A 15,850-nucleotide genomic window follows, 5' to 3' on the forward strand; every position below is an offset into this window, starting at 1 on the left:
CCAAGACTCCTAATACACACCTTCCTTCGCATGGACACCCACAGACAATCACCATCAGGCATACAATCTCCAGGCATCTTCCTGTCCTCAACCACATATACACGCTATCTGCCCCCCACCTCCACAAAGCCTCATGATGCACACCCCAGCCCCCTCCTCCATCAGTGCACTTGTTCCCATCCCAGGTGCAGCATGAGACACCAGCAGGCACATCTCCCTTACAGCACCCTAGCATTGTTCTGGGAAAGGCAAGAGTGGGTCCAGGGACCCAGAGGTGCCAAGTTTCATGGAAACTATTCCCAATACTGCCTAGTCCCACACTGCAGAGCAGCTACACAGCAGCTCTCAGGTCAGGCCCAGGGGCAGAATCAGGTGCCAGGGCATGGTGGGTTGGGAAGGGCATTGGGGTGAACCCTGCAATGTGCCTAGAGTGAAAAGCAGGTTTCCTGAAAGATGTAGGCTCTTGCAGGGCCATGGGGGGACTCATATGCTGCCTCCCCTGGCAGCTGCCTGGCCTCCAGGATCTGGTACAAGCCAAAGATGGTCTGCAGAGAGCATCCCTCCAGACTGCCAGCCATGAGGGCACAGGAGAGTATGCTGGCTAGAGCCCAAGAAGGTAATGACAAGGAAAGCCAAAGGGAGGGTGGTGGCCGGGAGAAGCATGTGGGGGCAGGAGCCCCAAGTGCTGAGAAGGCAGATTGCTAGCGGATGCATGAGAATACCTGCCTCAAGGGTTTGGCTGTAGAGCCCAGTGTGTCCTGACTGTCAAGGTTCCTGTGGTCAAGGAGGGTGTCATGGTCAGCTGGAAGCAGCAGAACCCACCCAGGGAGGGGGCAGATGTTGGCAGAAATCTGCACTGACATGGAGGTGGCTGGCTTGGGTTGCACATGCGGACAGGCTGTGGTGGGTACCAGCAGGAAGCACCTTGGACTGTGTTGATTGCCTAGGTATCTAGGTGGGCTGCAGCTTGCAGGCCACAGGGTAGGGAGGTCAGGAGGCCGAGCATACAGGGGTTGTGTTTGCTGTGTGCATGCTGTGGGTGTGGAGTGTGCAGTGGGCTGTGTTTTGGGGGGTGTTCTGTGGGGTGGAGCACACAGGGGCTGTGTTTGTTGTATGCATGCTGTGGGCATGGAGTAATCTGGCATAGTGGTTATTGTGTGTGGGCCCAGTGGGGCACAGTGAATTGGCTTGTGTTTGTTGTGCACGCATGCATGCATGTGTCCATGTGTGTGCGCACATGCACTGTGGGGTGCAGTGTGTTGGGTCATCTGTTGTGTGCATGCACTGTAGGATGCAGCATGTTGCATCTGTGTTTGGCTGGGACATGGGTAGACCTGCTGCTAACAGCCTTCAGCCAGTAACAATAATCCTGGGTCCTTGCTCTAATGGAAACATGAACTAATTACAGCCCCTGGCATACGTTACATTTAAGATGTGGTTGACCAGTTCATCATGTCTTAAGTTGTCACTCAGCCACACATTAATGCAATTAATGGTGTCATAAAACAAGGAATAAGCCACAAAACTATTATACAAAAATATTGAATAACTTTGTGGCTGGTTCCTATCATGTCATCAATTGAATGTGTGGCCTGGCTGAGCCTGGCTGGGTGCCTTGTTGGCTGATGGTGCTGCCAGCAGCATGGGAGCTCTGTCAGCTGATCCAGGCTCCCAGCTGGGGGACACACCCTGCAGCTGGGAGCCTGGATCAGCTGACAGGGTTCCTAGCCATGATGTACCCCAGTGGCTGGGTGCCACATCAGCTGACGGCTCCCAGCCCTGGGAGTGCATCATGTCCCCCAGTGGCTGGGAGCCCCTTCAATTGAGGGGTCTCCCAGACATGGGAGCTTGCTACTTGCCAGTGCAGGGGGAGCCCAGGAGCACTCCTGTGCTGACAATAAGGTGCACTGGGATCTGATGCAGAATCCCACAATCATACCTCCTGTCATGTGCATGGAAGCACAGTTGTGGGGATCCTGCATCAGACCCCATTGCACCTTTACTTGCATGTCTGTCAGGGGCCTACGTTTCACAAGGCCTGTGGGTGAGCAAAGAGCCCTCCCTCAGACACAGCGGAGTCAACATCTTGTTCAAACGGCTGGAACCCAGGAGTCCCGACTCTCAAACCCTTGTACCCATGCTAACATGGCATCCCAGTCTCAAAGCAGGGGACAGACTGGGAACCTGGTGCTAGAGCATACTTCTTCCAGCCTGGACTGGGACATGCCACTTTGGGTGTCTAGTTGTCTGCTCAAACTGTTAGAGCACACTTCCTCCAAAAAACAAAGTGTGCTGGTGTATGGCCAGCATAACCGTGCAGCCAGCACAGGGGCAAGCCCTTCTCTAATGAGGCTGGCAGCCTTTCCCCCTCCTCCTCCTGTCCTGCCCTCAGAGCTTTAGCAGAGCAGAGCTTTTGTTACATGTGCAGTGTGCAAGCAATTTGGCTCACAGACCTAAGTCTTTTCTCCTGAGCCTTGTTTCAGCATGCTGTTTGTCACAGAGGGCTGCAGTGAGGGAGGCAGGGAGAGCAGGTCCCTCCGCTACATGCATTTACTGCTGCCCTGTGCTAGTTAAACCACTTGGGTACATGTGCCTTCATGCCTGCCCATGAGGGTATACAGCAGCTCTGGGGGATCAGGTGGGGGTCAGCATGGGTACACTGGGTAGCTGGGCACCCAGCTCTCAGGCCAGGGTTTGAAAATGCAGGAGTACAAGCCCACACTTTCCTGCATAGTTGCTTTTTTTCCCAGTGCAATATGGGAGGCTAGTGTGAGGTCACCTGAAAATCTGGTCGTGGATAACACTTGATTCCCCTTGCATTCACAGCTCCCTCCCCCAGCTCTCCTTACAGGCAGTGAACATTAGGCAGAGAAGGGGAGAGTGAGCTGACTGAGGTCACCCAGCAGGCCAGCAGCAGCATTAGGAACCCAGGACTTCTGCCATCCATACCAGCAGATGAGTCCCTGGGTCCTACCACTGTCTATCCATCTGTCTTTTCATCCTCCCCTCCTGCCACCCTCACAGAATCATATAAAAAAATCATGGAAAAGCAAGGCTGGCAGGGACCTCCGGAGATCACCCAGTCCAACCCCCTGCTTGAGGCAGGATCATCCCTATATCCAAACCATCTCAGACAGGTATTTGTCTAATGTATTCCTAAGACCCCACAAACAACCTGCCACATAACTAACTACAAGGCATGTAGCCCAAGGATGCCAGGAACAACCTAACCTGCCGCAGGCAAAGCAGGGGGGTGAGGGCACTGCCCTACTCCCCATCAGTTTAAAGCATAAGGAAAACTTGTAAAGTGTACTGAATCTCCAGCTACTCAGCCAAGGCAAGTGACTACTCCCTCTCTCCTGGTGTGACTTGTCTGCCTCTATGCCTTCGGCTCTGTGCCGTGCTTTCACTGCACTGACACCACTAGGGACAGCAGCTGCTCCTCTGCTCCGTGACAGTGCCTTACTTTTGCCGGAGTATGCTGACGTCCTCCAGCAGGTTGTCCCTCTCGATCTCCAGCCTGGCCTTGGAGTTAGACAGCTGGTCCACCTGCCGCCGCAGCTCCCGTAGCTCCTCCTGGTAGATGTCGGCCAGCTTGGTGGGCTCCTTGTCTCTGATCTGGTTGAGTTCTGCCACCAGGACCTTGTTCTGCTGCTCTAGGAAACGGACCTTCTCAATGTAGCTGGCAAAGCGGTCGTTCAGCTCCATCATCTCCACCTTCTCATTGGTGCGCGTCTCCTTGAACTCAGCGTTGAGGGCGTCAGCCAGGGAAAAGTCCACCTTATCTTGGCTGAAGCGGGGGCTGGTGCGGAAGCTCAGGCTGGAGGTCTTCATTTTGGTCACGGAGACCCGGGAAGTAGGGCTGGAGGACAGGAGCCTGCGGCCAGGAGAGTACCTCAGGGACTGGTGGATGGTGGCTTGGGAGCCAAATCGCCTCCCATAAGAAGACAGCCTCTGGCCCTCCATGCTCACACTCATGCTCCTGCTCCTTTGGGCCAGGCCTTGTCCTGCGGGCAGTGGCAAAGCTCCGACAGGATGCTGGCTGCTCTGCAATGGGTTTTATGGAGAGGACTGGCCCTCCCCAGACAGGGTGTGTGTGTGAGAAGCTAAAGGAGGGGGGAGCCTGAAGGGGGTGGGTATTGTGTGGCTGGTCCTAGAAGCTGCCATGTACCGTGCCAACTGCCCAGTCCTTGGCAGAAGAACAAAGACCGACAAATGAAGCAGAAACCCTCAGTCATTGTCCTGGGCAAAGGAGAGTGAATAGCAGCTGACGTGCTACGTGGGGAACGCGTGGGCCACAGCTTCCAGGGCCCCTTGTCCCCCTGGTGGGTGGGCATCAGCATCCCGCAAACTCGTGTCATGGCTGTGTGCTCCTGGGAGGTGGCTGTGGCAAAGGACACCCTGTTCTGTACATGCCCTTTTTCCCAGAGTCCTGGAGACTAGGATGAGCCAACATGTTCTGGAGTCTCAGAGGCATGGTGGGGAGGGGGGCAAGCTTGTCAGAGTAAGTCTCCAGTTTGTTAGACTTCCCAGGGGAAGAAGAGTTCTGTTCAAGCAGTGCATGAGGGGCTGCATGCAAGGGGTTACTAGGTGTGTACACACGCATGTATGTGTGTGAATGTATGTGTGTGTAGGCACACACAGACACAAGGGGTTTTGCTTTGAGCTTAAGTTACTTCTTATTTATGCACAAGGGAAAGAAATCTTCCTGCCTTTATGTATGTTCACTCTTTGGTAAAGTCTGGGCTCCATTGTACACTCAGTTCTCTTCTGCACTGTACCCCTGGAAACATGGTCTCGTAATATATTTAAAATATCTCAGGCCCCATCAACATATGCATTAAAGCATGTTGTTAGCACACTGAAAACCCAGCCAACCATTCTTCGTAACTTAGATGTGCTTTTGTACATACAAATTACAGTATTAGCATGTCTACAATTAGGCCCAGAGTGGGGAGAGGGTAAGTTTGTATTGTTTTGCTCATTTTTTTTAAATCTCTGTATTGCTTACAAAAATCAGCTGGCACTCTGGACACCTGGGTTCTCTTTCCTGCTCTGCCACTGCTGTGCTGGGTGACTGTGGTCGAGTCACCACCTACCTCTGTGCTTCATTTTTCCTCTTCTCCTTTATCTGACTTGCATATAGGATCGTAAGAAAGTGGGGCTGGAACGGACTTCATGAGGTTATCTAGTCCAGTCGCCTGCTCAAGCCAGGATCATTGTGACTAAAACAGCCCAGCCAAGTATCTGTCTAACCTGCTCTTGAAAACTTCCAGGGTTGGAGAATCCACAGCTTCTCTAGGTAGCCTGTTCCAATGCTTGATCACCCTCAGAGTCAGAGCATTTTTCCTAATCTCAAACCTAAATTTTCTCTGCTGCAGTTTGAGGATCACAACCCACCATGTGGGGGACCATCTCATACTATGCATACTTACAGAGCATGGTGTAGTGGGCCTGCTTGGTGCTCACTGTGATAATGGGTGATCATTTTAATAACAACCAAGTACGCTTATCTGAAACTAGTCCTGTAGGACTTCTCTGTGCCCCCCATGAGCACTTCACTTCATACTTTCACACATTATAAACTCAGGCATGAGGTTCTGCTTAAAAACATAATAGTCACAAAACACTCTTCCAGCATCCTTTCACACCTGTCCTCGGCCCTCCATTATGGAAACTTTGGAAGAACAAACCTTTGGGGTCTAAAAATACATGCGTAGTTCTGTCAGGCATTCTCTCGTGGTTTGGGGGCAGCCAGTGCTCAGGGCTCCACATCCACACTACAGACCATATTTAGCAAAACACACATGCACACATCAATCTTCAAACATACATGTTAGAGCCCAGTCAAACCTTGTTCTCTGCTCCCCACACAAGAGTATTTGATGGCCAACTGTATTGCTGGACATCCCAGCTTGTTATCGTCAAAATTATCTGGATGACAAGACTTTGATTTCTCTTGGATGGAGACTCCTTTTTTAAGAGGCCAGTTTAGGCAGACAGCTGAGAAGCTAATTAAGAAAGACTTAAATTGAGTATCTGTTTGAAACCCCTGAACTTGGTTTCCACTCCTGTGGTTCTATAGAAGCAGTGGAAACTTCCAAGTCATTTTCTATTTGTTATTGTGGGAGTTTTTGCAGCCTGAAGTTTCTAATGCCACTGTGTCCGGCCCTGGGCTGGAATTCAGGACTCCTGGGTTCTGGCAAGAGGATGGGATATAGTAATTAGAGCAGGATGCTTGAGAGTAAGACTCCTGACCCTGTGTAGCCTAGCTATTAAAAAGAGTAACTCAGGACTCCTGGGTCCTATTCCCAAGTCTAGAAGAGTGTTACTTAAGGAGCTAAAGCAAAGGTCTGGGAGTGAAGACTCCTGGGTTGGGGGAAATAATACCATCTTGTAGCAAGATCAGTTTCCTGTGAGGGGCCCAGGACTCTTGGTATCTATTCCCACATGGCCATGCTGATTCTGAGCTTGTCACTCACTTCTCAGATGGGGCTCCTTCCTCCTCAACCCTTGATATCACAACTTGGAAGGCCTCTGGTTGTTACGAATGAATCCATGATGGGGCACGCAGAGCATCTGCTGTTTGCAGGACTGGGTGCTCCTCGCATCTCCAGCTCCCCAAGCTCCTAAGGGATATGCTGTTTGAACCATCCACTGATCAACATCAGCATGACTGCCTCCCAAGGCAGAGGGTAGAGTCCAGGAGCCAAGACCAGGGTCCTAAGCTGAAGGGTCAAGGCTAGAAGCCAAAGCCCCCCAGGGCAGGAGTCCAAAGCCAAGGAGTCAAAGAGCTGGAATTAGGACTGAAGACCTCAGGAGCCCAGGAGGCAAGGCAGGAACCAGGCCTGAGCCAGGCCTTCCAACCAGGCAAGAAGCCAAACCAAGCCCAGCTAAGTCCCCTCAAGGCCAAACAGCTTGAACCCATCTGTTCTAGGTTTATATAGCCCTGAGTGGATGGAGCCCTGACACTCCAGAGAGGGGATGAAAGTGGGGGCCCTCACCCCCCTGCTTTACCTGCAGCAGGTTAGGTTGTTCCACACACAAAGTCCCTAACTCAGACCCAGTGGCACTTTAGCATAGGATAGCTGCCCCGTAGTGGGAACTAGCTTATGTTTGAGGGAGCATAATGCCTCAGCTGCCAGCACAACCACTGTGCTGTGTGGGTGCAGGCTAGTACCACTCAGGTGCTACTACTCCTCCTGTGCCTTCCCATAGTTCCCTCTTTGGCCCAGGAAGGAGCAACAAGCTCTCTCCTCATTCACTGGGAAAGAACTCATGGAGCTAAGAGTGCTATGAGCAGCAAGACGTACCCCCACAGCTGTTGGTGCCACATATGAGCGTGACCAATGCCAATGCAGATGTGGCAGCTCCAGAGTCATTATGCAGTGGGACTGTCCCCCCTTCAGCCAGTGTAGCTTAAGTGCAGGTGGCTTGTCATACAGCAGGGGAGAGAGAGACCCGTTGAAGCCTGACTGACCCAACATGAGACTCATTTCATGGCTCCTACCTGCTTCATGTAGTCCGGGGGGGAAACCTGGAATTAATTCTCTGGGGGATGGAGAGGGGTCCTTGCTTGGATCAGCCTCCAGCCTGGGGTGCATTGAGATGGAAAGAGCATCTCCAGGATCAGGTGAGGCTGTTCCAGATGAGCCCAGCATCCTTGTTGTTATTAATCATGTTTACAGGGACAGAGGCAGGAGGCCCCAGCTAACACCAGAGCCTCATAGTGCTGGATACTGTCCTGATTTAGAAGTAGGTACGGTCCCCACCCTGGGGGAAAAGAGGGAGAGGGGGTATTCACAGTGAAGGGATGATGAAGAGTGTGGCCTATGGACTAGTGCGGAGGGCAGGGCTCACAGGCTGCTGCAGTCTGGATGGGGCTGGTCCCAGCAGTGCTCCCACTGCCCGTCCCCAAGGCAGTGCTGCGTTCCCAGGCTCCCGGCAACCTCGGGGCCTTGCTATGGAGAGGCTCACGCAGGCTCAGCTATGCCCTGCCATGGTACAGCCCTGCCGATCTGTCCCATGTTCCTGGAGCCAGAAGCCGACAGCCCCACAAAGGCCTTATGAATGGGGTCGAGGCCACGGCATGAACCCCCCCATGGGGCTGGCACAGAAGATACCCTGTGCTATGATGTTTGTCCCAAGGTGCTGTCCAGGCAATGATCACTGCAGGAGGATTGATTCCTGCTGGCTACCCCTGCTGGGGGCCCGGTCCCACCACAGGAACTCACCGTCCCCGGCAGCTGGGGGACTGAGGTTCTGCCTGTAGGAAGAAAATTACCGAGGAAGCCCCTTGTTAAGTCTGCTGTTCTGGGATACAGGCTGAGGGGCTGTGGGTAGGGGTAGAAGTGAGCAGGTCTCCTGGGCTAGGGACAGAAGTTACACACAAACTGATTTAAGTGATCAGAAATTGGTTTAAACCTGTAACAGAACAGAAGCTCAGTGCACATAAACCAGTTTCAAAATGGCTGAAACTTGTTTAAGATAAACCTGGCTGAATGTAGTATCAGACTTAACTGATTTGGTTCAACCTGGTTTATGAAACTTCTGCCCGAGACCCCTTCTTGGTTCAAGTTAAATCACAGTCCCCCAGCATCCCAGCATGCTTTCCAGCTCTGGACTGGGCTGGGCTGGGCTGGGCTGTCTGCTTCTGCTCCAGCCCCACCCCTCTGCTCCCTAGCTGGAGCAGTGAGGGCTGGTTGACAAAGGAGTGTGGGGGGACAAGCCTGACTGGGGATGCAGCCCAGTCTATGGGGAAGGGAGAGGGCGCTGCCCCCCAGGCAAACCCTGGCTGGAGTCTGGGGCCAGGGAGGGGAGTTAAACACTCCTTCCCCCACTCAAATTTACTGCCAGCTGCAACTATGGACTACAAATCCCAGAAGAACCTGGAAGCTGGAAGAAGTGATGAACAGCCCTGTAGAGTCCTGTTGGTGCGAGTGTAGACTGCAAATCCCGAAAACCTCAGGCGCAGCAGGAAGAGGAAGAGGAAGTGAACACACAGCCAGAGAGCTGTGCTCTAGTGCTCCCTGGCTTCTGGCCTGAGCCACTGCAGGCATGTGGCTGCATTTCCTGAATCAAAGGTAAATGTCTGTTCACTTCTGTTTCAATTTAATCTTTGCAGCTTAGACTAACCTGAAAAGAGTGAATTGATTCAGCCTCGGGCTTTTTGACTGTCTTTACTTAGCCCTGATGCCCAGTGTCTGTGTGGGTTTGTAGCACGAACTGAACTAATATAGCTGATGTTAACATAGAGTGTAATAATAGTGAAATATAACCATGTTAGTTTTGTCCTGTAAGCAACCTAAAAACTCCATTTTGTATCCTTCTGCTTGACATAAGTGAGTGAACTCTGTATAGCCTTTATGTATGAGTGTGTGTAAAAGAGTAAATAGTGAGAGAATGGCATAGAGACAGGGGAAGATTTAACTGTTTATGTAAGCAAAAAAGGCACCAAATGTAAGTTACCAGTCAGTAAACTAATTAATGAATGGCTGAAGAATCGCTTTTAGGCCTAGGGCACAAAGAAGATAATAAGGAGAAGGAATGCACCCATCCTGCCAGACGGGCAGCAAGAACACTTCAAGGCTGAGATAAGCTGAAGACAAAAGAAGAACAACCACAAAAACAGAAGCTGGGTATAAAAAATCCCCAAAACACTGAAACAAAGGATGCCAATCCCTATAAAAGAACACTTTGAAAATGCCAGGTTGGGTGAGTCTCTTTCTCTACTGCTGTTTCATCAGAGCACAGATGCATCTGTTCACCCCACTCCAGCTGTTATCTTCAAATCATTATCATCTACTCAATAAGCCTGGGTTGGCCACCCTAGGCTGATATTGAGCAACTATTGCTGGTAACTATATCTGGTGTATGTGTGGATGGAATAGTTGTTTTGTGTATGTGCATGCCTGTGTGTAATGATGTGTATGATGATTTGTGTGTGTTTGTATGAATGGTGTGTCCAAACCTCTATGTCTAATTTATGTAATCAATAAACGTGGCACCTTGCCTTATCCCCCTTTATAAATTCTTGCTTGTGATTTGAACAATTGGCGGTTTGAGTAACAGGTTCTCAGAAGCTGGAGTAGCCCACAGCAGAGTGTGTGCTGTGCTTTCCTGTATGGGCTGGATCCCTAGAGCCAATGCAGAGCACACCCCTCTGAGCCTTACCCTGCAGGGAAGCACCCTCTTTCCCTGAGTTACTCCTGTGCTCCTGAATGCCTGTGTAGGGCATGTAGAGGGAAGTGAAGGGAACCTGCTAACAGTGCTGGGAATGAGGATACACCCCAGCACAGACAGGCACTAGTTTATGGGGACATGTACTCTGCCACTGGGATTCTCTTCCTCCTGTGGAGATGGACACATCCAAGGTCACACCTCAGCCAAGATGCCTACTCTCCTACAGGGGGACACACTCCCCAGTATAGGCACTTGCTTTCATAGGAGGGCATGTGCTTCCCAAACACACACTTCAGCAAAGACTCATTTTGTTCCAGGTGGATACCGGAATGGAGGCATAAACTGGCATGGACACACACATTTACATGGACACACTCCCAACTAAACATATGCTTAAAAATGCCTTCAGGTGGGCCAATGCAGACACAGATGCATGTACCTCCCTGACCCCCAGAGGTGCCTTTTACAGCCACAAAAACACAAGGAGGGGCCTGGCAGCCCCCCAGGTCCATGGCTAAGCTCCCATCCGGAGCGCCTGGCTCCCTGCCAGTTCTGGAGTCTTAAAGCATGTCGTCTATTGGAGCACTATGAAAGCAACATTGTTGTCATGGTGTGGCTGCCGGGCGATGATCCGCTCCCCATGAATGGGGGGTGCGGGAAAGAAACTGGCTGTCCATGCATAGCAATGAGGCTGCCTTTATCCCTGAGCTCTCATTGAGTTGGCATGTTGGGAAAAGGAGTGTGTATTATCCAGCTCCTTGATTCAGCGCCACTTGGTTCTGGGAATAGTGCAGCTGAAAAGAGTGACAAACAAGGTGGATCACAGGGATTTCCAGTCCCTGCTGCTGCTCTTTGACACCCATCACAAAGCAAGGGAGGCTGCAGCGAATGCTCCCTTCTGGAAGGGAATGAGGGGCGGGGGGTGACACCCCTCAAAGCATAAGGGTCTGACTGAGATGAATGAACCACATCCAGGCCAGGCCCCTCACTGGGACCATCTGTATGAGGCCATTTGGGTGAAACAGCACATGGATGTACACAGGCTGTGCAGGACAGTGACACACATGGTGCCTTGCCCCTGCAAGGTCTGTGCTGGGTGAGCAACCAGTGCCTGGGGGAGAAGCAATGAAACACATGGCAGGTGAGCTCCCCCCAAAACTGTGCAGCCTAGTGATGGTGATGGCACAGTGGGAGCACCCCTGGCTGGCTGTGCAGGGCAGTGATACTAGCGGAAAAAGAAGCTTGGTCTGGCTGTTGAACCCTGGGACTGGGAGGGGAGGAGAGATTTGGGGTCAAGCTCCTGCTTTCCCCCTCCTATTTACCCCCACCCCCCAACACACACACACATCCTCTGTGTTCTCTGACCTCCTTCCTACACATTTCATATATACACTACCTTTCCACAAACCTCACACCCCCCAGGCTCTTCCAGTACACACTCTCCTCTCATATGAACAGCTCAGCCCACACAGCTACCCCACTATGATGAGGTGGGGGACCTCTGGACTACCAGGACAAGCTGTGAAACTGTTCCTCTGGGGAAAGCTGTTGAGCCCTGCCCAGCCCATGGCCCATTAGTAACCAAGGGAGACGATGGGTTTTCTATTCTCCTGAGCTGATAGGATTTATATTCTGAGCTACAGGGCTCATTAAGGGAACAGATGCTGGAGAAGGGCCTCCCTGCCCCTCTGGCCCCAGCAGGTTGTTCCCACCACCTTCCTCCCCTGTGCAGGGCCCTGTCTTTCTGACCCCTGCTGAACAGAGCAGCCATTCATGGTTCCTGAATGGACACAGGAACGCACCGCACCATGGCCTTGTCAAGAGTCTCCTGAGTCACAGCCATTTGGCTCGAGGCAAGACCCTCTAGCCAGGGCACGAAGGAAAAGGGGCCATTGTTGTGCAGCTGATTGGTATGCAAGTGCCCAGTCGTGCAGGGCTGGCTCACTGAGGGCTGGGCAGGGCTGCACCTCACTGCTGGGTCTGGGGAGTGCACCTCAGCCATGAAGGCTGCCTGCAGTGGGGCAGCCCATCGCTCAGCTGTGGTCTCTGACACTTAGCAAAACCAAGGAATGGTGCCAGAGACAGGGAGGAGGGCCAGGGGTGACAGAGGAGGCTGTATGGGGCCGGGTACAGCCAGATGTGAGTTCCCCATTGGCATCTCCCCTCCACACACTTGCCTCTTCCCGCAGCAGCCAGCCCTCGTGGGCAGACTGCTGCCCCATAGCTACTGACTCCCTGAGGTGCCTGGGCCCCCTGAGCCTGCAGCCTACTTTGGGCATCCCCTGGCTTACCAGCCTCTAGCTGCCACTCAAAGCTGCAAAGGACAGTGGCCAAGGCAAAGGAAGAAGCGTGGTGGTGGCTGCAAGTGCTGAGGAGCAGCGGGAAGCATCCATGTCCTGGCAAATATAGGGCAAGTGGCACAGTTCAAGACTTATTAGGGGCTGTGGAAAATGGGGTGATGGGCTCATTAAAGACAGGAACTCTGGAGAAGGGTCCTTCACCCCTGATCACCCCCTACAGAAGATGCTCTTATGTTTGTGTTTTGTGCCACAGACAGCAGCAAGTGCATCAGCTACCCAACAAAGTCCTCCACCAGCTTTGGTCTTGTTGAGCAGGGGCCTACGCCATAGCTGATTCTGGGTGGAGACCAGGTGCTCTCACCTCAGACAGCCTGGTAGTAGACACATCATGATTTCAACCATAGGAGTAAGCTGGCTGCCCCCCATGCCACTGGCCTCTCACTGAAATTCTTCAGATATGCACCGCACGGGGGTCCACTTGAGCAATGTCTTAACAGGATTAGGCAGACAAGGTTCTTTGGGTGAATCTGATATCTTTTATTAGACCAACTTAAATAGTTGGAAAGCAATTATTAAGCAAGCTTTCAGGTTCAAAAACCCTTCGTCAGGCTAAGGAAGTTTCTGCATTTGGTGTGTGTACCAACTTCTTCCTCGATGGAATGAAAAGTAAAGAAGCCAGAGGCTGGGCTGGGCTGCATACAAGCCAGGCAGTCAGTGAAAATGTAAGCTGAGGAGTCAATGGGTGAGAGACAGGCTGGGGAGGGGTGGAGGGAGAGAGAGAGAGAGAGAAGGGGGATGGATAGTGGAGAGATACCTGGGGAGTCAGCTGTCAGGCAGGTTATAATGTGTTATAAATCCAATGTCTATATTTAGTCCATGATTTTTTAGTGTCCAGGAGGTTGATTAAGTGGAGTTCATAGGCTCATCTCTGGGAAGTGTTTTGTAAGTTCCCTTTGAGGATCAGGACTGAAAGATTGGAGAGAGAGTGGTTTTCTTGTGAGAAATGTGCCCCCACAGGTAACTGGGTATTTCTGTCTTTGATAGGTTTCCGGTGTGCGTTCATTCTGCTGCGCAGTTGTTGTTTGGTCTCTCCTATGTATTTTCCATCAGGGCATTTGGTGCATTGGATGAGATATATATTACATTTCTGGAGGTGTAGCTGCAAGATCCGGGAATGCCGATGGCTCTGTTGTGGGGTGTAGTAAGTGTGGGGGTGGTGGAGGTGTGTTGGCAGGTTTTGCATTTCTTGTTGTGGCATGGTCTGGATCCATTTGGTGTGTTCTGGGCTTGAGGAAGTTTGGTCCCAGTGATGAGGTTAGCGAGGTTCGGTGCTTGTTTGAAGGCTAGGATGGGTGGCTCTGTGAAGATCTCTTTAAGAATAGTGTCTCTTTCTAGTATGGGTTGCAGTTGTTTGAGGATTTTCCATACGGGTTTGAGGGAGGGGTGATATGTCATAACCAGCGGTGTGCAATTTGTGGGGGGTTTTCTTCTGTGCTGCAGCAGTTCTTCCTGTGGTATCCGGGTGGCTGTTTCAAATGTGCGATCTCTCTCTCTGGAGGAGTGTCCTTGTTGAGTGAAAGCCTTTTTAAGATAGGGGAGGTGGCAATCCCGGGTGTTCTCCGCAGTGCAAATGTCCTTAGTTTATGTCCTTAGACCAACACGGCTACAACCTATACCCCTTTAACAGGATTAGAGCTGTCTCTCAGAACGTGCCAACAGAGCAGCACTGAGCAAAGCTGTCTACAGAAGATGAGTCTGCCCTCTGTCCTGACCTGACCTGACCTGACCTGGTGGTCACCCTGGATTTAGAAATGGACTTCTGGTACCTTTAGGCAAGGCATGATGAGTTTCCTGGGATGACCTTGCTCCAGGCAGCCTCAGGATGCAGTGATGGTTCATCATAGCAAGCTGGACCTGGAGCAGTAAAAAGGCAGGGGACAGTGCAGACCTCTATGGGCTCTGTGCATGGGATCCTGCATTCCTGGGTTTTCTGTAAGGCTCAGGATTCAAGCTGGCTGGAAATCCTGGCAAGCAGTGCCCATTTCCAGATCAATAATTCAGCCCAGGGGTGGCACATTGCAGCTCTGCAGCTAGGACCAGGGCTAGGACATGACAAAACAAGTCCCAAGGGCTTCCCCCTAGGTGCCACCCTAACTCTGCCTATAATCTGGGTCCTCTGTATAACTCTATACACTATGGATGGGCAAATATGTCAGCTGGAGGACCACTTAACAACTTTTGGTGAGCTGTTGAGGGCCACAAGGGTAGCTCTGCTCCTTGACAGGTGCCTTACCCCCTAGTCTCCATCTGGGGACTGGAAGTCCCACCCCTAACCCCTGTGCTTTGCCACTGGAAGTCCCTGCCATTGTCCCCAGAAGTACTCTTTTTGGGAGGGGGCGTTTGTCATCTTGGAACCAGAAAAAAAGGCAAATCATACACTAAAAATCTGTGCTGCCACGTGCAGTCCCCGAGACTCAGACAGATTCACATACCGCTGTGGGGCCTGCTGCCTGCTGCTGCTGTTCACTGACAGTGGGAGCTTTGTGCCATAAGGAGGGAGCGGGGGCACACCTACCTTCAAGCCCCACACCCACCCACACACATTCCCCAGACCCATCCACACACACGCAAGCCATCAGACCAGCCGAGCTCCATGCTGCCACGTGCAGCTCCTGGTACTACAGGCAGGAGCTCTCCTCCCCACTCACCAGCTGTCCAGTCACACGCCTTTACGCTTGGTGCCTCCTCATGGAGTTCCCAGCTGGAGAGCCAGGAGTCCCATGGAGGTGGAGGCACAGAGCCTGCCCGATCCAATGGCACACGACCTCTGAAAGCCTGCGCCTCCCAAGAGCTTTCAGAGGGACAGCCACAGGCTGGGAATAATTGTTTTTTGGAGGGGCCTTGCAGGCCAGAGAGAATGGCTTGGTGGGCCATATTTTTCCTGCCCCCTTTCTCTCTCACTGCCATGCTTTGATGTTTTTTCAGTATCAATTGGGAGGCTGTCCCTGAGTCCTGGCGTGTCTAACCAACTTAACCGAACTCTCTTGGTCTCTGGGACCTCCTCCCACAAACCAAATCTTCTCTGTCCTCTGTGGGCATCTGTCATGCCAAGGTGGACCTACTCAGACACTAGACATAGACATTAGGGGCTGAATAGGACCTCAAGAGATCATTGGGTCCAACCCCCCCACCATAGGTGGGAAGTCAGCTGGGATCAAGTGATCCCAGCAAGAAATAAATCCAGCTGTTTTTTGAAGGAATTCAGTACTTATGCCTGGCTGGTACTACTTTGAGCCTGTGGTCACCACCTATGACCCTACTGACCCTGATTAAGCTTTAGAGACTTGATCATGGCCTCCAGACTTCCC

At 52.0% G+C, this 15,850-nt stretch overlaps 1 protein-coding gene across 1 annotated transcript in view; it reads right to left on the reverse strand.

Moving 5' to 3' along the window:
• Positions 1-4,046, reverse strand: part of GFAP (glial fibrillary acidic protein) — a 21,732-nt gene extending 17,686 nt beyond the window's left edge. Inside the window, exon 1 of the mRNA XM_019523527.1 lies at positions 3,467-4,046. Coding sequence (XP_019379072.1) covers positions 3,467-3,978 — 512 coding nt within the window. The 5' untranslated portion in view covers positions 3,979-4,046. The remainder of the gene's footprint in view (positions 1-3,466) is intronic.
• Positions 4,047-15,850: the final 11,804 nt, after the last annotated feature.

Source organism: Gavialis gangeticus, unplaced genomic scaffold (genome assembly GCF_001723915.1).
Source record: "Gavialis gangeticus isolate Ggan-Ray unplaced genomic scaffold, GavGan_comp1, whole genome shotgun sequence".
In the NCBI taxonomy this organism is placed as follows: Eukaryota; Metazoa; Chordata; order Crocodylia; family Gavialidae; genus Gavialis; species Gavialis gangeticus.